The 22,957-nt window shown below is 42.9% G+C and overlaps 1 protein-coding gene across 4 annotated transcripts in view; it reads left to right on the top strand.

Moving 5' to 3' along the window:
* The window catches only part of RBM20 (RNA binding motif protein 20), an 89,259-nt gene that overhangs the window by 22,870 nt on the left and 43,432 nt on the right, over positions 1–22,957 (top strand). The window contains exon 1 of one of the 4 annotated variants that reach the window (XM_042863682.1): positions 5,936–5,964. The exons of the other annotated variants lie outside the window; for them this stretch is intronic. Coding sequence (XP_042719616.1) covers positions 5,951–5,964 — 14 coding nt within the window. The 5' untranslated portion in view covers positions 5,936–5,950. Of the gene's footprint in view, positions 1–5,935; positions 5,965–22,957 lie in introns of those variants that run through there. 4 annotated transcript variants of the gene reach the window in all.

Genomic DNA, 22,957 nt, shown 5'->3' on the forward strand with positions numbered 1-22,957 from the left:
GTTGCCTTGTTGGGACAGGAAGTTTATCTACATGTTAAGTCTCAACAGTAGCTTCAGGTTATACCAGTGTAATTGGGAATCGTGCTTTGGAGCAGTTCTTTACAGTCAACTTCTTTCCATTGCATATACATCATAAGTAAACAAAGTATGCAGTTTCAGAAATCCTATTAAAGCAATAAATGTATTCTGTCTTAGTACTCCATACAGTTGCAAGGTGCACGACCTCATCCAGCAGTGGGCTTTTCACACTTCCACAAGTAATTCTCATCAACAGACCTTAAACCCCAGAGCTGTTATGTTGATGGAAGTTTGTTTATATTAATGCACTGGCGTTAAAAGAGAAAACCAATAAAACTAACCTGAAAATAAACCAAGCGCTGGACCTGGGGAGGTGCTGGTAATGCTGGCAGCTGGAAAACCAGAGGAATTGGTGATTTTCTTCCTTTGCAGGCACAGTTGAAACATAGAAACCCTATTTTCTTTAGCAAGAATGCTTGGACGCCCTCCAATCAAGAGTGAACAAAGGTTTGTCTGTCAGAGTCCCAGGAGCCCCCGCATCTGCTTTAGAGAACAGGATGTGGGGAGGGGTAAAAATGCATCACATCTGTGTGGCTGACATGGCTGGGGGAGCACCTGGGAGTTCTGAGCACTGGGAGTTGCTCTCTGGGCTGGTTTCTGGTGGGTGCTGGGCTGTCAGGGGTTCTGAGTAGCATGGGAGTCTGGCGTTAGGGCTGATTTTCTGTGGGAGGTTCTGGGTTCTGCACCCTAAAGGCAGAACAGTACTTCTCCTTTGGAAAAATGCGTTTAATAACTCTGGGATGTTACTTAGTCTGGTTTTTGTATTTACAGTCTCAAAAGTCTTGTAATTTTCAGTTCCTTCCAGTACTCAGTCAGGATTTTGTAAGCAGGTGCATTACACTTATGCCTTTAATTTTGCTAGCTGACTTCTGGTTGAGCTGATTTTGGTGAGACAGAGTGTATGAAACAGAAACAAGTTGTGCCTGAAACAGCTGTGCATTCTCTTGCCACGTGCACTGAGAGCGGCTCAGGTGCATCACTGTACCAACCAACCCTTAGCAGAGTGCGGTGCCGGAGTTGTGCAGACCTCTGGTGAATGGAGAATGTAAAATTTGGACTTTGGACAGATTACAAAAAGAATTATTTCTCTAAACTTTCTCATTGATTATTCACCTCTCTATTTTCAGCAAAAAAATGCTGTTAGTGAATTCAGTCATCTATTCCCAAAAAGCTTTTCTTATATTTCTGCAAATCCTGTCAGGAAGATTTGTTGGGCATCTGTTATTGCTTTATCTCTTTGGTTCTGTTGGCAGTGGGGTGCCATGCACTGACTCTCATGTTTCTAGACATCAGGAGCAGTGGTAATAAAAGCGTGTTACGAAGTTCTGCCTCCAGGTTTCATTTAAATGAGCACCCAGCTAACTGCATATTAATTTGTGCAGTATTTTTAATATAGAAATAAATACCCTTGTTCAGAACGTGTTTTGCAGTGTGTTTCGTGTAGTCCTAATGAAAAAAAGTGATTACAGCCATCTGTGCTTCTGGAACATAAAATCTTGGAGGAAGGCTGTCAGCTGGGAAGGTGACAGCTGCATTTGTAACGACATGTTCTTGAAACTTGTCGGTGAGCTTTGTGTATGCACTTCTGGTGTGTAAGGTGTGTAAAGCTTTCCGAGGCGTTGCGTGCTGTCAGTGTGGAAATAAAGTGTGTGCTGGGGAGGTGCCGTGCCGAGCAGGAGGCAGTGGAGTGCTTTAGCTCTTGTTTCGTTTTTATGGCAAATCCCAAGCATTAAGGATATTTGTGGTTTGGGGCTTCTCGTGGTCAGCTGAGATTCCTCTGCTTGTTCAGGAGTACAGCTTTGGATGATGTGCTCAGAACTTTTAAACTGTGACTCTTACGGAAGAAATCTGCAATTCCTACAAAGGAAGCTTTAGTTTCCTCTTTTGCATTAAGTCTCCTTCAAAGAGAATCTTTAAATCGTAACAAAGTAGAGCTGATGTGTCGGCTGGGCTGGCTGCAGCTAACAGCAGTTCTGCAAATGCTGAAACTCCATCATGCAAGCAGAGAGTGGACTGCTGGAGGGCTGCTTCTCAAGAAGCAGAGTATTTTCGATGGAGAAGGCTTTGAAATCAGGAGGTGGGAGGGAGATCCTGGTGACGAGAACAGTTGTGTTAATCCAAATGGCAGCTTGTCTTCACATCTGACTGTCTTCATGCTGTGTCACCCTCTGTGGGTTACTTCTGTGGAAGTAAATTAGTGGTGCATGTTTAAAAACAAACAAACTAAAATCGCAAAAGCAACGACTTGATTTTGAAACAATGGTTTCAAAAAAAAACCCAACAAACTAAGCATGAATCAACAGGCTTTTGTCCTCTTTCAGCCAAATATTTTCAAAGTAAATTTTTAAGTAACTGTCATGCCTATTTCTGTACTGCGAGGCTCAGGGCAAGATGACAGCCTGGGGTAGGGGGAGCAAACCCAAGGAATTAATGGGATGAGGGGTTTGTGAGGCTATGGGGAGTTATGCTGAGACGTGACTATTGTTTCTTCGAAGTGAACATATTTGTATTTATTCTGGCATAAACTGAAATCCTCACTGTTTTCAGTATGTGGTGTCCGAATGATATGGGTAACAAATGCAAAAGCATTTTGATGTTGTAGTTAAATATCAGCATACTACAGGAGTTGAAAAATATGTGCCTTTCACGTCAAATAATTATTTGATGTATATGCATTTTAGAGTGTTGAAGGAATATACAGAATGAATAATACCTAAATAACATTAACGATCATCAGTGCACGTATTATAATGCACAAGTCAACTGGTGGTTGGCTTGAATTCTCATAGTGATTTCGGTGTTGCATTTAAAAATTAAAAAAATCGGAGTAGGTAACATTTAGAGGTCTCATCCAACTCCATGGAAATTGTAAACATTGATTGAAACTTTTTTGTTTCCCTTTGGCTGAGTTATCTGTAAAGAACTTTTTGTTTGTAAATCTGTCATTTTACAGAGCCAGGTATGCCCTTTAAGTTTAGGGAAAGCATTCTCAACACAAGCAGGGCTGTGTCCTACATGCCCTTTAAAACTGAATGGTAAAATAGGACGGTTACATACCTTAGAATCCCTATGTGGACACGGATTATTCTGTCTCATCTTCCTTCTATAGATATATATACTTTTTTTGTAGGCTAAGATTTTTGGAGCTTGAGACTAGAACTCAAACTTCTCAGAAAGTTAGGTTAAATATCCAAACTGATTATAGATGTTCTTTTTGTGTGTGTGTTATTATTATTTTTTTTCCAGGGATATATAAAGCAAAAATAGCTGGGAAATACCCATTAACTCCTGTAAGATCTGTGAAGGATAACGAAATAAGGGCTGAAATTACAGATAATGCAATAATTGTTACTGGATGCTGTTATAATGCGCGCAGAAAGTGAAAGGAGAGCGAAGTGACAGCGCGAGGCCGCCGGTGCTCTCTTGCACAGTATTTAGGGCAGGAGCAATCTGTCGGCACAGGGAAGAAGGACGGCTGCTGCCCTGACCCCTCTGTGTACCCACCTTGCTGCGTGGCTCTGGTGTCCCTGGTGGGGCACGGTTCAGCCGTCCCGCTGCGCTATCGGTGCCGCTGTCGCTGGGTTGTGCCGCAGCTGAGAGGTCTCGGCGCTGCCGTGCAGATGGAGCGGGAGGGTTTGCCTTTACCTCAAAGACTTTGCTAAGGATTAGAGAGCTTTAACAAGGATTGTGTGGTTTCTTTGCTCCGGGAGGGCTTGCAGTCCGGTTTGAAAGATGAGCACAAGAGGTTTCCGCAATGCCGTGAACTGAGTAGTGCGATTTGAAGCACGACGGAAGGGACAACAAACGTGGGGAGAACAAAGGAAAGGAGTCACGCAGCCAAGCCAAACAGCCGTGCACAGCAGCTTGGGAATACTCCGATTGCCTCCAGACCATTTAAACAATTTAAATTGTAAACTATTCAGTAGTCATTTCCCGATGTATATTTGGCCACTGGAGCAGCTCTGCAGTATGATGCATCCCTTTTTTGTTTGCACGTTGCTTAAAAATAGAACTTATTACTCTCTCTCTCTGAATGAACTGGGGTACTCCCTGAGTGCAGTTTAAAAGATCAGTATTAGAATTTAAACCATAGAAAACACAGGTGCAGAGAACATAAATAAGATTGCACATGCTTTAGCTCTTCCATATCGTGAGCTGTTTAATTATCCCGCTCTGCCTGTAACTGAATATAGCCACACCAGGCTTGTGCTTATGAACAGCAGTGGCTGATATTTCTTATGAGATTCCAGGATGAGATTGCTGTATCATCTGACCATCTTGACCAAAAGTCATTTTCTTACCTCCTAGCCTGTAGAGAACTGTGGACTTTTCTTGCAGCTTGATGACAGATGAGACTAGTGTGCTGCACGTGGGAATCTCAGCGTGAGATGGGAATGAATGAGCTTTATTGCAGAGGGTTAAGAAGGCTTGCTTTTTCGTTTATTTTCCTTCTAAATGAGCATGAAGAGAATCGATATGGGTCATTGATGGGAATAGCTCCAAGGAAAAGTCACCTGTCTGGATGTCTCGTGGTGCTGGGGGTAGGGGAGGACTTATGTTCAAGCTGCAGCTTTGAGTGCAAAGCCTTGTTGATGGTATCTGGGGTTGTGTGCTTTTGGTGGTTCCTGCACTGCAAACTGATAGGTTTAGTTGAGTTTCCTAGTGAATAAGCATCTGCCTCACAGAGCTTGGCTGTCGGCCTTAGAAGCAGGTGACCAAGTCACCCGAACCTCTAGAATTCAACAACCCACTTCACGTGGATTTCACTGGGATTTCTCTTATCCCTTCTTGGCTGTATTGCTGCTGTTTGATGTGGCAGCAGCCCTATTTCCCAGTAGACTGAAGACCTGTTTCAGCCTTTCAGGGCCATCAGGATGTCGGTGGCCTCCTTGAGATGTTCAGACAGCTGTGTTTTGTTTTGATGCTGCATATCTCAGCCTGTTGCATGCTCATTTGGGGGCTCTTCCTAATTCTGCAGAAAGCGGTAGAAAGGAAGTGAGGAAGAGCTGTCAGGAGTGAAACTCTATTGAAACCAGTGAACTTCTGGAGTCGGTGTCAAAATTGCAGTCACCTTGGCTTGCTAATGGTAGAGTGATATTTAAGAAAAAAAGAAGTGGACCCAAAAAAGAAGAGAAGCATCTCCTTTTCTGCAAATTAACTATGTAGAAGCAACTTGCAGGCTTTTACGTCCTTTCTTTAATTTGGGCAGAAGCTTTCTTCAGTTTGGACAGGTTTGCTTAGGCTGGAGATAAGGTTACAAAGAAGTCATCGAGCTATTGGGAGAACTGATACGGCTGCAGTGGATGAGTTTGTCACTTTGGGGTGACAGTGTGGCAAGCTGATTCCTTCCAGGAATCTCTGGACTCCAAGTTTAACTTAAAGGTGAATACAGTGTCATTTACTCAACTTACCTATCAGTAACACTTCCCGTCTTGTCAAATGTGCATGTTTATATATACTTCTGCTGAAAGGACTGGATTCAAAAGATAAACTCTAACAGCTATGTGGACTTAGTTTGACCTTGCCAAAAGTGGGTCCCTCCATCTTGGTTGCGCAGCTTTTCATACAAGGGAACGCAATTGCCTACATAGGCCATTTCTTTTCCCACTGTACTGGCTACGAAGAGCTGCTAAGAGGAGATCAAATCTACCCATGGTGCTTGACTAAAGCTTTTGACAATGAGCCACCAGGGTTTTTATTCCTAAGCATTTTCTGTTAAAAATGTGACTGATGATTGGGATAAGTGGCTGGGATAACCAAGACTTGAGTTCCTCTGCTGATCAGCAGTGCCTTTTCACCATGCTGAGGAGGATGGGTGTCCTGCCTGGCTGCTGTCCCTGTGCAGGATGCGTCAGCTCAATGCCAATGGCAGATGGCAACGCTGTGGTAAATATGCACAGTTATGGTTTAAATGGAAAAGCTGTGGGAAAGGAAATACATTAATCCATTGAGGCTGTTTTTTCTTTTAAGTAAGCCTCTGTAATAAATTGTGAGTTTTTGCTGGACTTACCCTTAATATTTCTAGATTCCTTTTGTGAGTGGGGAATAAAAACAGAACAAAAATTGAACTGAAGCATAAAAATTATTAAAATACAGAAGCAACTGAAAATTAAATTAGGTCATGCGTGTGGAAAGAAATCCTCTCCCATATGGTTTCTTTTCTGAGCACACTTCAGGAAATCCTGGTCTTGCAGATCAGAAAACATGCACAGAGCACATGAGTGTGTGATTTGTTTAGGTGGTAGTGTGAAGGCAGTGCTTAGGAAGTGCTTTACAACCAGAAAGAACAGAGCCCTGCATCTGGGGAGAGCTTGGCTTTTGGTGAGGAATCGAGTGTGGGCTTCTTTGGAACTAAACTCTACATGCAGGCTTTTAATTCTTTCGAGCTCAGATATTGCCTGCATTGTCTGCAGTTTCATGCCCAACCCTCTCTAATTTTTGCAGTTTAAGGATGCTTTGCATATATTCACTCTGGCTAAAGAGCTGAGGATGTAGAATGTTTTGCAAAACAGTTGCTAAAACTCAAAGCTGTTGCCACAACTCTAAAGCCCTTTTCTCTCTCAGATGCCTAATTTGATTCTCATCTTCCTGTTTTCCCAGTTGTTGCAATTTTTGTATCCTGGATGGACTGTCCTGAGAATGAAATTTCCTGAGCTGGAACGATGTGGAGAAACGCACGTTTTTCTTCTTCCCCCAGTAGCAGTAAATCACCTTTTAGGTACATTAAGGCCTTATTCTGCTGCACCCATGCCCGGTGCAGCAGCGATGCAGGATTCAGAGGAGGGCATGGGTCCAACCTGCCGGTCCTGTGGGCTGTGCCAGGTGCTGCTGGACTCTGCCGGGGTGATGGAGCTGTGGCAGAGCTCTGCGTTGCTCCATCCAGCCCCATTGCTTGTGCTCCAGCCAGTTTATTTTAAGCTGGCCTGAAATATCTCTGTGCTGTACCATAGCGGGTAATGTATGCAAAGTTGTGTATTTCAGTGGTGTCAGTTGCAGAATAACTATTCTGTCACATGGGAACCTTATGGGGGGGAAAAAATGAATAAATAGAAGAAAATAGTGTGATGCCAAGTGAGCTGTTGCAGACTCTTACATGTTGGTCTCCTGCTTTTCCGAAGGCTTGCGAGAGCTGGAATTCCTCTAGAAAAATGTGGCCAGCTGAGGACACTGAGTTAAACTGTGGCTTGCGTGGGCTCTGTTGTGTCAGCAAGTTAGTATCCTCCTAAGAACTTGTTGATCTTCTTACAAGGGCTCAGTATGAACAAAGTCAGGGCAGAGCCGATGCGAAATATGCGTTGTGGGGCCAAGTCATGCACAGCAGAAGGGATGAACCCATGTGTAACACGTGTTGGTGCTGTGGGTGCCTAAATGTTGGCTTACCATTATTTTTGTGGTGTTGAGCTGTACTTAGAGCTGGGCACTCATCTTGCTCACCCTCTGGTGTGTGTCCACCAATCTGTAAATATTGCTTTAATAAGAAAATGAAGCTGTAGCAGAGCTGTGTGGTTTTTTTTTTTTTTTTTAAACCTCATTGAAGTACACTGTGGGCAGAATGGCTTCAAGTTCAGCTCTCAAAGCAGCTTTTGTTCTTAGAGAAAAATGCCTTCCTGAGGAGAGCTGTGCACAGGCCAGCGCTGATGCAGATGGGGCACCTAATTCCCTCACGGAGGAGAAATTGTAGCTATGTAAACAGGAGGAAATGCAGATGTTTTCCCTGTTCAGATGGCTGCTGGGATAATGCTGCACTGTGCACCGTGCGTGCGCTGTGCCATGTGGATCTTGCAGGTCCCACTGGGGTTTTCTTTAAGTGTTCAGTGCAGCATTCATTCTGGAGCTGTGCTGATGTGGATGTCCCTCACAGCCATCCTCCTTCATGTGTCTTTTCTGGTGCTTACCTGTGTTCAGGTGCATAAGTATCTTCGGAGTGAAACCCTTAATAAACTAATCTTCCTCACTGCTTGTTTTCTAATGTAGACTTTTTTCTTTCTTGTAAGAGTTGTATTTGTTCACCTTTGGGTAAGAGCTAATAGTTCTTGTTAATGACAGAGGGCTGCAGTTGGAAGTTCCATTCCTGTTTCTGCAGCTGTCTGCCCCTTGCATTTTTGAGATACAGAGCAGGGAACTCCTCTGCTCCTCAAGTCAGTGGCTCACTTTTCTTCTTCAGCGTTTATCTGTTGTGTTGCTCACAAGATGGCCCAGATGTCTCCCCGTGGCAGAACTGGAGTCTCCTTCATTCCAAGAGAACGGACTCTAGTTTCTCCTAAGGATCAACCCAGGGTTGTAGTGGGGCAATAATCCTTGATTCTGGCTTTTGTCAGAGTACTCCATGAACAGCACACCTCGTTGTACATCCTGCAAACATCTGGTGTGTGTGGGGATAGCAATGTGCTTCTGAGGCTATTTCAGCCTGAAGAGAACAGCTTCATCAGTGGGGGCAATGGCATGCTCAAACTGGGTTGAATTTTGAAAAATAAACACAACTTCTTAAAAATATTTTTCAAGTACCTTTTGTTATTTTAGAAGAAGGCAGCATAGCAATGTAATCCCAGCTGTCTTTTTGATAAATGACCCTACATAGACTAGCAGAGGCTGTGACATTCCTCTTATCCTCTGTTGATAATCTGAAAATCTTCTGTGCTGAAGTGTCTGCCCCAGGGCAGTAATGCAGGAACGCTGGATAAATTATGCCTTTCATTCCCTGTTGGATAAATTAGTCAGCAAGTTACACAATGAGCCTGTTTGGGCTACCAAGGGTACACCAAAACTGAATGGGATGCTTTCCCCAGGACTTGGAGGATTAGGGACTTATTAACGATGGCACAAAAAGATACTGATGACTGGAAGAGATGGGCCTGACTTGTGATGTGGTTACCTTAGGTAAGATGGAAATTTTGTACTGATCTTCAAAAAGAGGGTTGTAAGTTGTCTGCTTACTCCCTGCACGTTTCCATTGGGGCACCATCTGCTGCACTTGGGCTGGAGGTCTCCATTCTGTTCATCAGAAAGTGAACTGTTATTGCAGTAAATTGAAGTAATTATGTTCATTAAGTGAAAGTTACATTGGCCAGCAAATTCTAACAAAATTAACACAATGTAATATTTCATCTCTTAATAGATCTGAGCTTTGAAAGCATTTTAGCTTTTGTGAGTTACCTCTTCTCTTTTTGCAAAGGCATCCTTCAGGGCAATGCTACACCTCATTGTTGTTCACCTTCCATGTGCTCTGCTCAGTGTTTGGAAGACTTCTGGAGACCATGGCACTTCTTTGGGTGTTTTGGAACGCAAAGTGATCTTGATCTTCCCTTTGAAGTAATTCAGGTGAAGTGCAGCAGTGTATTCCAGCAGTAAATCTGACATCCTCATTTCAGTGCCATGTATTTTTTTCAATCATGTTTATGAGCATGCTGAACTCATGTTTCAATAGCACAAGTTAATTCCAGAGTTATTAACAAAGTCTTGCTTTTTCCAAGTCCTCTTTGAGCCAAGCTGACTGGAACATGGATTTTGAAGGTATTTAACTTTGTCAATAAGCAGTAGAATGTGACACCCTGAAACTTCACTCACTTCAAGGATTTTTAAGAAATTCAAGAAGTGGCACAAGATCTCCATAGCACAACAACAACTATGCATCATAAGTTTGTCCTATCCAAAGTGCTTTCCAAAGAGTAGAGTACAATAATCTTCATAGAAATTGGAGATAGCAGGCTGTTAAGGTATTTATTGTCCCAGCTACTAATATCCACAAACAGCAGGTCATTGTGAGTGGTGTGTGCATATGTGAATATATTCAATGTATAATTTCTCCCATGTTGTGTTCCAGGGCAAGATTAATGTAATGTGCTGGATTTGGCGCAGAACCTGAATTCATTTGGAAGGTAGAGCCAGCGCAGAACGTGTCAGCTTGCTTTTTTAAGCAGTGCCCATCTATGAAAAACTGCAGCCTGTATTATGTGATCTGAACTAACTGGAATTTTGCTTGCAAGCATTTCGGATATAAAATTTCTGGCTGGTCATTTTTTCCTTGCAAAAGATCCATAGTGGGAGCCTTCTGCTTGGAAGTGTGCATCCATCTCTGCAGTGCTGCAGGGACTCTTGAGTTGTTTGTCCCTGAGCTCAGGGCTGAGCAGCTCGTGCATTAAGCTCCTAGGGACCGTGCTGGCATTGTCGTGCTTGGTAATTCTGCACACAATATTCTGATTGAAAAGGAAGACTGAGAGGTAGCAGGCAGCACTTTGAAGACATGAATATGTGATTAAAGTACATGATTATTTTTCATAGAAATAAACAGAAATTTTCCTCTTGACTTCCACAGGTTTTGGAACGATGTGGAGATAACTGTTTTTAATTGAGTATTATAAGGAGTTGAAGCAATCATGGTATTTACTTCCATAGCAGAAATCAATTTAGCATATAAAACTATTTAGGGTAGTATTCATTTAAGGATAACAAGTGGTACATAAACTAAACTGGGGTTTTCTAGACACTAATTGCTGAACAGTTATGTTCACCAAAATAAACGAGGTCATCAAGAATAATTTGTATGCTGAATTGGATGAATTGTTGAGAAAAGAGGTGATTGTTTTGCTTTGGAAGTCAGATTTCAGATTTGTCTTCTGTGCTTAGATTCCAGGTAAGGCTGTTTGCCTGATTTAGAGACAAGGTGATCTGTGTTTTATTTAGTATGAATTCTTTATGATGAGTAGAGAAAAGGAATCTGTTCTGCTTTTCTTTAGGCTTACAAAGAAAGCGCCGAACTTTGTTTTTATTTCTAGCAGTAACTAGTCATAGAGAAATAATGTTTCTCTCACTCCAGGCAATCCAAAAGCCAAATTGTACCCTTCACATGTCTTTATTTGTTGATGCCCAGTTTACGTATGGATTACAAAGGAAAACAAGGGTGACTTTATAGAATCATAGATCATTTGAGTTAGAAGGGACCCTTAGAGGTCATTTGTTCCAACTCCTCAGCAATTAACTGGAACATGTACAGGTGGACCAGGTTTGTGCTTTGAATATGTCCTCCTTATATTTGTAGCATGGTGGGCAATAAAGCATTATTCCTAAGGAGAATTATCTTGGTTTGACAAAACGCACAATTTCTCTGTCCTTTGTGTCATTACTGGCTGGGCTTTGCTGGGCTGACATGCAGTCACCAGCTGACAGAACAGAGAAGACCCATCATCACGCAGGTGTGCCCTGACCATGTATAAATCTTTCATGTTTGCCCAACCTCTTGAGCTCAGGGCTGGTTGCCTCTGCTGCCCTCAGTCTGCTGCTCAAAGCGTGAGCAGTGGGCAGGAGAAGACTTTCTTTTGGAAATTTAGGGGTTTACAGTAGTGACACAGGGAGACAGTGGTGGGCAATGAGCAACTAATACAGACATGAAGGGTAACAAAGGTGACGGAAAGTAATATTTGAAAATAGCATGCAAAATAAATGGCTTTGTGTTTAATACTTAGACGTTTCACCGGAATTTGAAATTATCTGTGGGGTTAGTTTAAGAAGGAACAATACTGAAAGTGGCAAGAATGTGAAATGTGGATATTCATCAACACATTCTGTCCTCAGGTCTGCCTTCTTTTCTTCCTTTCATCTCCTGCTGATGGGGCAGCTTAGAGAGCATCTCTGGGAGGTTCCCTGCGGCTCTGTGTGTAATCCTGCTTGGAGGAGCCTGGGGAGATTGTAAATGCAGGGCCGGCATTGCTGCTGTATGTTTCTGTAGGGGTAAGCACTGGATGGTAGGGCTGGGAGGCACCGCGAGGGTCAGCGCTGTGCAGTGTGCTCAGAACTCTGCGTCGGATAGGAAAGGGTTAAGTTTATTTGTCTGCTGAACAGTGATAAGCAGTTGTCACTGATGATAATTTATCTGAACTGCAGGTGGTCTCTGGTAATGACAAATGCAGGCTTTATGACCTATGTCCAAGCTAGTAAACACTTCAGTGCATCTCTGGGCTGGCGCAGCTAAAAATAGCCACTAACACCAGAGAAATCTACTTTAAGGATTTCTGTACTTAAATAGCCTTTGTGGTTCTCTGTCTGCACTGCGAGTGGAGAATGGGTAAGAGAGGAAGATCAAAGTAAGCAAAATGATTATGGAAAATAGGGAAAGCCTGGCACAGAGTGATTGCGGCAGCCGTGTGCTAAGGCTGATGGGTAACACTGTAAACATTTGTTTATATCTGTATCTTAAAATGATGGCAGTGCTGGGAGCAAGGAAGCAATTCACTTCCCCTCAGTCAGTGAGGCTGTCATCTAGTTTAAATTGTTCCTCAGTAAATTATTTCTATACTTCAGGATGATTGTTTGTATGTGATCGCGATTTCAGTTAACTATTCGAAGTCTTAGAGCTTCTGCATATGGTTATCCTTTGTAGATGAGAGACGAAGAAACGCAGCCAGCGCTGGAATAAACAAGCAGGGATGTTTCTAGAAGCTGCAGTTTTCTGCTGTGTGCACTTATTCCAGTTAATACCTAAAGAAGCTTCTGTCTGTAGTGGAACACTTCTGCACAGCACTATGGTTTTATGTTAAAAAAGCTTTTCAGAAACTTGTCTTGCTGGCTTAATGAGTCTGCATACCTAACATAGCAGCGTGGTGGATCCCTCCATTTCGCTATCGTCCCTTTCTTTGCTCACCTGTTAAAAATGCCTTACACCAATATTGCACAGTCCCAAACTGGAAAATGGAATTAAGCAAAATTAATAAGGCATTATGAAGTTATCAAATAAAAATCTTTGCAGATATCTTTAGGAGTCATCTTGGGGCTAGCAATGCTGATCTTTAATTGTGGGAGCTGCAGACTGAAGTGACTGCTCCATTTCTAATGATACAGCAAGGCAGACAGGAACAGTACAGCAAGAAGTTTGTTGTGCATTAAAGATTGCCCGAGTGTCTGGTCCAAAGGCAGATTTGTTTACAAGCATTGCCTTATTCTGGAGATTCTGTAGCTGCGAGGTTTGCACCGCTGTCATTCCGGAGCCCAGGAAAAATGTATCCATGCTGTCCCATTTAATGAACGAAATCAGATGCCAGTCACTCTTGACAAGTGTGTGGTCCAATGCCCTGTGGATTTCAGTAATCCTTGCTTGCCTGTGTCCACAGAGCTATGTCATTATGTCATAAAAGCAAACGACACAATAAATGTTAGTTTGTGCAGAGTTAATTTAATGTGGGTTATATATGCTCTACCATGTGCTGTTCTGATACCATATATGCACATCTGCTCCAGCCAAGGACCTTAAATAAGACAAGCGGCATGAATAAAATGATTCTCGTGCTTTTACTTCTGCAGGATCAGGCTGTAGATGTTGTCTGTAGAAGTTTTGCAAATTGGTGTAAAATAATCTAAATGCATATACTGTGTATTTTTATACTGTTTCTATTGTCAAGTTGGCTATAGAGAATTTTATTGTTATTGTACTCTGTTGCAGCGCTCGGATAATTAATGTTCCTGTAACTACTGTGAGCAGGGGAAAGAAGAGAAAGAAATAGGTTCCTTACATTCCTGCTTGGATTTATGCTTTTGGAGCATTACAAATTATGTCCTTTGCTATGCCCTGCAGCATGTAACAATCACCTGCTGCCCTTCTTGTGGGAACGCGTAGTCCAGTTCTGCTAGTTTTTTACTCCTGGGTAGCTAAAAACAGCTTGCCCATCCATGTGTAAATGTTACACACTGCGAATTGCCCAGAGGCAAGCGAATCCCTTTTTGCATCTGTTTCTGTGAAAGGTTTGATGTTTCAGGTTATTTATATCCTGCAGTTATTGCCAAATATATGATGTAATTTCCTAACTTGTGGCCTCATGACTACTTGCTGATGTTATTCCATTTCACAAATAGCATGAATGAAATACAAACTTCATACACCTAAAAGAAAACTCGTCTCGTCTGCTTCTCCCACCTGTTGTCTCCCTGCACGCAGACGATGCTGCTGCCATTGCTGGCTCCACAGACCCTTCTGCAAACTGCTCCTCCAAGGACAGTTGCTGTGTGTCTCAGGCTGCAAGAAATACAGAATGCCCTTTTCCTGCTCTTGTAATTGTCGTAGGTTTAGGGGTTGGATTCCTCCCAAGGCACTGGTGCACGTCATTTCATCCATCTGCATGTTTATTTTGTTTTGTCCAATGGCCTCACTCTTCCTGAACTGGGGGGAGGGCAGTTTTAAATCCTCTGCCCTTGTAAAAACAATAATTTTATGGTTTATAGCTGCGTGGCGTGTGCACAGTAGGCTAAGCTGATTGGTAACACCAGGGTTTCCCGTGAAGCTGGTGGGATTGACAGCCACAGCTTGATGATGAAGACAGATGGAAATCTGCTGTGTCTGCAGGCAGTCATGCCCAGCAGGTTTTAAGGCTGCAGCTATGTTAACACAAGGCATGCAGCGGAGGCAAGACCCCAAACCCCTGGTCCCTGGAACCGGTGGGGCATGAGGGAACAAATCCAGCTTTTCCTGTACGCCTGCTATTGTGAGGTTTCTTGACTTTGTTGCTCAGGCTTTGTTGCATCTAGCTCACCTCTTGCTAGCTGCATTGTAGGGTACGTGAAATTGTAATCTGTTGTCATGTGGTGCTGCTGGTCTGTCACCTCATCCCACGAGGTGGGCCGGGGCTGCTGGTGGGTCACAGCCCTTTTCTGAGGCTCTGGGAGCTGGGTGCCATCAGTGTCCTGTCATCCCAAGCCAGCACTCCTGCTGATTGCCAGGGTACTCTCCATTTTGTCCACGGCTCAGCACAAGACTCGCTCCTAGCATTTGTATGCTAAGGTGTTGCAGAACACGTGCTGTGTGACCTACACAAACATGTTAAGATGGCCAGTACTGTGCTCTTCTCCTTGATTTTAATCAATATGAAGAAGCTTTCCCTTATTCCTTTTTCTTTTAATGCAGGTACTTATAAGAGACTCTTTTTAGCAGTCAAGAATAGGAAAAGATTTGTTTCATACCCATCACTATCTGCAAGAACATATTTTAAAAATACATCATTCTTACTATATTTCATGTATTTTGTTCAGTTCCTGCTTTTCCACAAATTTTAAATCAAAATATGGGTCTGGTCAGCAGGAAAACATATGATTAACTTCTGTATGTTTGCATCCATTTATATGATGTATAGGTACAGTCAATAGCCATCCCTTAGTGCTGTCAGCCTATTAAGTCTCTCCACCATCATCATCTAATGTTAGGTTTGCAGGTTCTACTCTTTCTACTCCTGTTTGCATGAGTTGTCTGTAGATGTAGCTAACAGCAAAGTCTGTTTGTTGTTCTTTGTTTCTGTCTATGACCATAAGACAATCCTCAGGAAGAGGGAAGAACAGTATGAGGCAGTTTATAAGCAGTTTTCTTTCTCTTAAGCTACTAAAACTCATTCTGTGATAAATAGTAAAAGGGCAACACAAACCAGTCCCTGGGTCATTGTTCAGGCTTTGCAGGTGCGTGAAGAAAGCTGTGGACAGGCATTTAGAGGAAAGATCACTGAGATGCAGAGCTCTCTGCACGTACCTCAGGAACTGGGATGCGCTTCCTGTTTGGGTACTGCAAGAAGTAAATATGAAGAAGGCATAGAACCAACATTTAATTTATAAGGCTGTGCCCCATTGCAAGCTGAGTTAATTGTTGTGCTTAAATGGATCCCTTATTACAAAATAATTGAAGGATAAATTCCTTATGTAGCACTGATGTGCATGATGAGCACGAGGGATCTGATACTCTCAGGAACTCCAAGAAATGCTGTAGATGGCTGAAACCTTGCAAAAACTGTTTGCATGACTGAGGTCAGAATGCTCCTAGGATACTTTAAAAGTTGAATTAGTGCTGAGCCCCGTTACCTTGGCTGAGCAGTGGATTTGAGCACCAGGTGCAAGTTCTACAAGGAAGCTTACTCAGCCCTGATGGTGGGAAATTGTACATCTGCCCTAATGAGGGCTCTGCCACCATGCTTGCTGTCTTTCAACAGGGGGTCCATTCTCTCCTTGTACTTTCAAGCTCAGTTGCTGTTAGTGTGTGAGGCAATGCGGTTTGCTTCAGGGTACCTTCTGTAACTTATATCTCTGCTCACGTGGTCTTTCGTACTTTTTATAAAAAACAAACATTAAAAAAAATACTATATGTTATGTTAATAAGGGATGAATGTATAACTCATATCTACTGAGTTTTGACTGCATAGGGATTATTTTGATATCTAATTTCTGGAAAATAATCCATCGAAGACCATTAAATAAAACCAGAGACAAGTGGGAACTAGTCCATTGTGTAACAGTACGTGGGAGGAAGAGAGAAACGGGTATGGAATATTTAAAAATGGGCCATTCAATATTCTGCGGTCTGAGGCAGCCAATGGACACTTAGCATTGCTAAACATGGATAATAATCTTTTAATACAAAAACCACTGTGCGCAACCCCAGCTGAATCTATTTCAGACGTCATGAACAGGGATACAGATGAATTGATCAAGGGAATGAGGTTTGGTGGTTGCCTAGGGACTGGTGAGCGTGACCTACTTCCCTTTGCGGAGGCATGTGCTGGCTTATGTGGGTAGCACTGATGTGGCATTTCAGAAGGGTGAGATTTTGTCATTCTGGGGAAAATTTTTAGAGCGAAGTTGATCGAGAGGGGAAAATAGAAATGTAAAATTAAATTGGGATTGTCTTGCAAAGTATCACTGAAAAATCAACAGGAGCGTTCTGGTTGGGAAGGTAGAAATAGAAGAAGGGAATCCATGATAGATGGTAGAATTTAAATGGAGCAGAATGATGCCAGTGAGGAGTAGGATCCATTATCAGGTAAAGAATGTAAAGTGGCTAGAATTTTTTGGAAAATCACAACTGTTTATTAAATCCTTCTAATTTAATTTTTCTTTTTGTTTGAAAAGGGGCAGGATGACCTAGTTCTATCACATGAAGCTGATACAGTGCTTTGAAGTCAGTGTTGAATGAGGATAGGATAATGCTTATCTTAGTAGACCTGCACTAAAAACGAGCCAGGCTGGTTAGTGTACTGAAGAATCCTGAGAGTTGGATCCTGAAGTCCCCCAAGATTTTTGTCCTCTTGTAAGTTTCAGAGACCATAGAGTATGGAAGGAAATTCAGACTGCTGAGGAAATGCAAAGTGCTGGAAAACTGAGACTGAGATGGTCTGTGCAGCTGTAATGCAGATACTTCAATGCCGGTATGGGGCAAATAACAAAGATGTTTAAAGTAAATACAGGTGGTAAGGATGAAAACAAAAAACAGCTTCAGGGTAGAAGTGTAATTATTTCGATCAGCACAATCTTCTGTCAAAAGGCATTTGCTGAATATTTTAATCTTTTGAAATCATCTGTTTAAAGGAGTTTCCTGAATGTTTTTTCTTAGAGGTTTTTTGTGGTGTTTGATAAAGGTCAGTGGATAGTGACATAAAGAATATGGCCATTTTCAATAACAGTAGCACTTCAACTTATGTTTATATAGCAATAGGGTCCTTGTTATGTGACACATTCTAGCTCCAAGTCCACAGCAATAAGTTTGAAAGTGGATATTTAAATTGGAATGCCATTAAATGCTAATAGTAAGGGTAATTAGCCACTGCAGCAAATCAAATGGAGATAACACAATTAATTCTCCACCTCTTGACTAACTTAGATCAAGACAGCAGCACTGTTTGGCTGCCCTGCGTTTAGGCACTGTTTATGGGTAGGGCAGCTGGGAGCACATCCCAGGCAGTGGCAAGGGTTCTTGTGCTGTAACCCAGTGGTTCTTCCCAGCCGTGAACCTCACAAAAGGGATTTTTGTGCAATGTCAGGACAGGAATGAAAAAAAGTGGATGAGGTAGAGGGTTGGGGCTGAGCCGAAGCTTGCAAGGAGCAGAAAAAGCTTGGATAAGCGATTTCCAGGGAGAGGTGAGAAACTTAAATTGTGTTTATCCAGCTGGGGAGGCAGTGAAAGGTTTAGAATGGGAGAAGTATGACATAAATGCCTTGTTATTCCTCACTGCTTTCCTCCATCCCCTATTTTGAATTACTGTTCCTGAGCAAAGGCTCTCCACAGAATCCTTCTTCCTTTCCTTTTGAATCATTGCAACAGCTTAATCACCGATAGTCAGAACTGAATGCTGTCTCTTTGTGCCATTCTGTAGTGCCCTTCTGTGTTGCCAATACCTGTGTTGTAATTAAACCCCAGACAGGTTGGGCGCGACTCTGGTTTGTCTGTCTTTGCTAGAGCAAAGCGAGCACTAGGTGAGGAGCGCAGTGATATTTGACGGTTCAGATATGCTGGCTTCCAGGCTCTCCGACAGGGGCTAACTTGCAGCAATGCCCAAAATAGAATTGCCCACGTGCTAGCAAGCTGCCCGCCATGAGGTGCAATTAGAAAGGTCACAGGTTTGTGAGTTTGTCTGAATCATGTGTGTTGGCCGCCTGAGGATTGCAGGCTTCTCTATCGCTTTCTCTCGGTACCAAGATCTTTAGGCTCTCTATGGGCATTTGCATTGGACAAGGGGACATCACATAAATACTGCATATGACTCAGCTGTTGTATGTTGTCTTTAATATTGAGGAGGCTCATAACTTAATGGTGTGTAAAGAGATGCTTATCTGGCTCATTTTGTTCATGCTGGAAGATTAGCTCCTCTAAACTGAGTGTGTGTGCGTGTCACCGCTGGGATTCCTGCTTTCTTTTCCTGAACGCTTTCTCCTACGGTGAGAGTGGAGCAAACAGTGCTCAGGAGGAGGTGTGTAAATGTAGTACCGTACTACAAAGCTTCATTGACTTGTAGGGGCAAGGGCCTAAATTCGCCACAGAATGCTAGTGTAGCTCGTATTGGAAGCAGTAGCAGTGGTTATTTGAGTTATTCCACTGGCTTAAACCCATCATTAGCCCACTGAACAGTAAAAACGGGCTTCAGTGGCCCAGGGTGAATAAGTGGGGAAGCAAATAACCACAAGGTTTTCTGTTTAAGTGTATCACAGCTTTTCCTTTGGCAAGTTTTCAGCTCAAACCAAAGGTGGTAATGCTGCTTGGAAGATAATGGAACATCTTGTGAGGGGATTTTATAAAAATTCAGCAGTATAATCTTAAATTTACCTATCTAATTAGGCTTTCATTTCGGTATTTGTGAAGATAAATACCAAGTTAAATTGAGCTGAGTGTGGAGTCTTTAGGCTGAAATTGATGCAGTGGTATAGGGTGGTTTGAGCTTTTGTCGAGGATGTAGGCATTGGGAAGCAGTGTGAAGGTGGTGGCTTGGCTCAGGGGATGAGACTTAAAGCACTGGCTCTAAGTCAGCCTGGCAGGTGAGCTGCAATTTGGATCTCTGAGACCTCTCACAAGTGCAAGCTCACTGCTCTCATTCGGCTTCTTGAAAACATTACAACCTTTAGCATACTCCCCTTTTTCATGAAAAATTAATTTGCAGGCTTCAGACGAGCTCTTCCTCTTCGTTGTGTCAATGCTGCAAACATCTGAAGGAAGAGAAGACGGTATGGGTGTCTAACACAGTGGTAACAGGGGGCTTAGATCCGAGGTTGAGCAGGCTTAGGCGGTGAAGGTGCAAATCCCCTGACCTTCAGGGAACATCACGGTTTTACAAAGCATTGTCCCTCAGAATGGGTGAAGCTTTTGTAGGTAGTCAGCATTGTGTTGTCCACAGCTACGCTCTGTGTTCTACATACATGAGCATCATTTTCAGAATACAGTCTTTTTAATGTATTTTGTAGTCCATATTTCATGCATTATTGTATCTGCAGTTTACGTGAAGACAGCCATGCACATGTGTATTTTTCGTTGCAGGTACTTCTTTGCAATTTCCATTCTGCTTCTGCAGTGTCTTAGTACTCGTCCTGATTTCAGTTGCTTGCTTCTGGACACATTGGAAGGTATAATAGTAAAGAAAATCTCTATTAACATTTACTGTGTACAACATTCCTAGTGCTCGCTTTATCTTCATGCATGCTCTTCTTATCAACTTGAAGTGGGCTCAGCTCTTTTCACCATTCCAAAGATAGACCTCTTGTTATGAGACCTTTAGCAGTTGTTGCCCTGGCTGCCCTCAGATGGGTTGTCAGAAAGTATGGTTTTTTGCTGCCTCTCAATAATTTCTTCTCGACCTTTTTTATGGGCTCAAACAAGTCCAACCTGACCAGATATTACATTGGCCCATCTTCATGGCAGCTAATATTTTGCTGTTAGTAGATAGCTGTGTCTTTCCCTTCTGTTTCTGCAGTAAATTGCTGGTAGATCTTCCTGTGGGGTCTTTTCAAAAGTAGAAGTCATGTATCTGTATGGAATACCTCAAAACTGTGAGAAAGCAAAAGTAAGTCTACAACATTATTGAGCTGAAGAGAAGTTGCATTGTGCGTAAGCGTTTTCACTCACTGCATGCAAGTCCTGCGCTTGAAGAGAGCGGCTACAAGAGCAGTGCTACTTGTTGGCTGTGGTGTAAATCACTGCCCTTAATGATCCAACACCCTGGAGCAATGCGGAGGCAATTGCAGTGCTGCAGGCAAATTGCTCTTTGCTGGCCGTTCAGCTGCTGCTCATGAGAAACAGAACTGCGGTAGCAGTTTGATTGACTTTTATATAATTGAAGCGTGGTCAGAAGACATTTCTAGTCAGGCTTTGAGTCCTGATGATTTCACACTTCCACACTGCACACTGCAGATGCCAGGATTCTGATCCAGAATGCTGGCCCAGGATTCCCAAAGGGCCGGTGCTCGAGTGCAGGATGGAAGTTACGAGACTCCTACAGATGGTTGCAGGGTGGTTTGCAAGGCCCTTTTTGGAGTGTGAGAGCTGGCAGCAAAATTATTTTGGAATGCTGTCTGAAAGAAAGATGTGATATGAAGCAGATTTCCGTGTGCTGTTACTAGATAGAAAAATATTCATCTAATTTAATTAGTATCACCTAATACAGAAAGAGATTGGGCTGCGCTTCTGCACTTATGTTTTATGAGTCTCTAAAACATAATTGTGTTTGGAGAGGAGCTTTGCTCATGTGGTTGTTAGTGAGGAGAAGGCGCCTGGCAGGGCTGACTCCTTCATGCGTGGATAAGGCAACTTCACTAACATTACAGCCACTTAAATGGCAGTGAACCTGCTCAAAATGCTGCTTGAGCACATCATTTGCTTCAGACCTGATCCAAGCACTGGTCAGGGAACTGGAAATGCTTATTCCAGTTGGTGTTCTGGATCAAGCCCTTTATGAAAATAACTCCATTAGCTTGTTGGGGCTGCATGAGGCCTATAAAGTGGTCGGGAGCTGATGTCCATAGGTGTGACGTGACTTTGCAACGTACCTTACAAGCACTGGGATGTGGAGTGTTTTAAACTTTTTAAAACAGCATCTTTCTTAATGTGCAGACATGAGCATTCCAGAGCTTAAGTGAGACTGAGAGCTCTGCACAGGCTTGGCAGCAAGGGATTGTTTTTCTGCAGTAGAAAATGTAAATGGAGATAAAATTCTGTGTCCCAAAGTGTTGTCCAAGTCACATGCTGCAGCTTGCTTCTCATTCTGGTGGTGCTATTTGACATACTGTCAGTAACACCAAGTTTTTTCCCTTCCTCGCCCTGGATGTGTCAACACATTTACAGCTGTGATTAAGAATCCTCTGTTTTAAGTTTCATAGGTTTTTGGATTATATTACATTGAAACAAGCCGGTCCTCATCTGACAGTGCTTTTTCTAAATAGAAGAGCTTTAAGAATGAGCCAGGTGTGGAATAATAAAGCCATCTTTGTGCACACCTAAGGAAAAGGTTGACGAGAAAGTGACTGGTGAGCCACAAAAGCGTTCTCGAATGTTTTCAGTTATGGAGGGAAGAAGGAGGGTTTGTAGCTGTAACCAGATAAAGATTTACTGCCATCTGCTGTACAGCTGGATGCTGGTTCTGTATCACAGAAGAAAACAACCCTAAACCAAACCAAAAGATGGATTAATACATATTGCTTTGAAGGAGGTTATTAGTTAGGATTTAAGTTGTTATGCCAAAGAGCCATTGGAGTTGTCAGGTTCTGTGATGGGCACACGGTGTGCAGGGTCAGAGCTAGTGCATGGCCAGGTGGGTGCAGCTCTGTGCTCTCCTGCACAGAGTTAGAGGTGCACATCTGTGGGCTTCCTTAAGGCTGTGGTCCTACAAGTAACTGCTGCAGTAACGTGCAGATGTTGCTAGTGGCTGTTGTTATTATCTTCATAAGGCAATTATCTTAAAGAGACAGCTGCAGGCGCAACCTTTTAGCAGATTTCTTTACTAAATAGCATTTTTCTAAGAAGTGGGAAGACCTTAATTTTTCTGTTTGTTACAATAAATGGTAAAACACTGAGTGGGAAGTGGTGAAAAAGCATCGGAATGCTGTAGCAAGGAGGGAAAACCTGGATAGTAGGTTCCTGCCTGCATCTGCCCTCCTACGTACACAAAGGAATCTGTGACTTCTTCCTGCAACATCCATTCTTTAGCCCATAATTGATGGGGTTTCTGAGCACCTGCATCCTGCACAGAGGGCTGCAGATGTGACCAGGAGGCAGCCCTACGCTTCTCCCAGCAAGGTACCCTCTGGGTGGGATGGCTGTGCTGCTGGCTGGGTGCTGGAGGGGCAGAGGGAAGCAGGAGGATGCTCAGATGCGGGTGCTGCCACCCCAGCTTTCCTTCTGGGTTCCTTTGTTTGAACTTTTGCTCAATGAGGCCTTGTAATCTGAGAGAGAGAGAAAGTGATCCTCTAGTGTTCACGCATCTTTACGTCAAAACCATGCATAGTTGGCTTAAGGGCTGTTCTAGGCAGCGGGGAATGCAGTGAAATGATGGAGGAGACCCCCCAGCCTGCTTCCCACGTGTCTTCAGCTGTTTAGGTGCAGTGTGATTTGAGATCAGAAATTGAAGGCTAGTTTTATGCAGAGAAAATATAGCCTAGTTTTGTA

The sequence above is a fragment of the Lagopus leucura genome, unplaced genomic scaffold (genome assembly GCF_019238085.1).
Source record: "Lagopus leucura isolate 7727_CA_CO unplaced genomic scaffold, USGS_WTPT01 Super-Scaffold_741, whole genome shotgun sequence".
Lineage (NCBI taxonomy): Eukaryota > Metazoa > Chordata > Aves > Galliformes > Phasianidae > Lagopus > Lagopus leucura.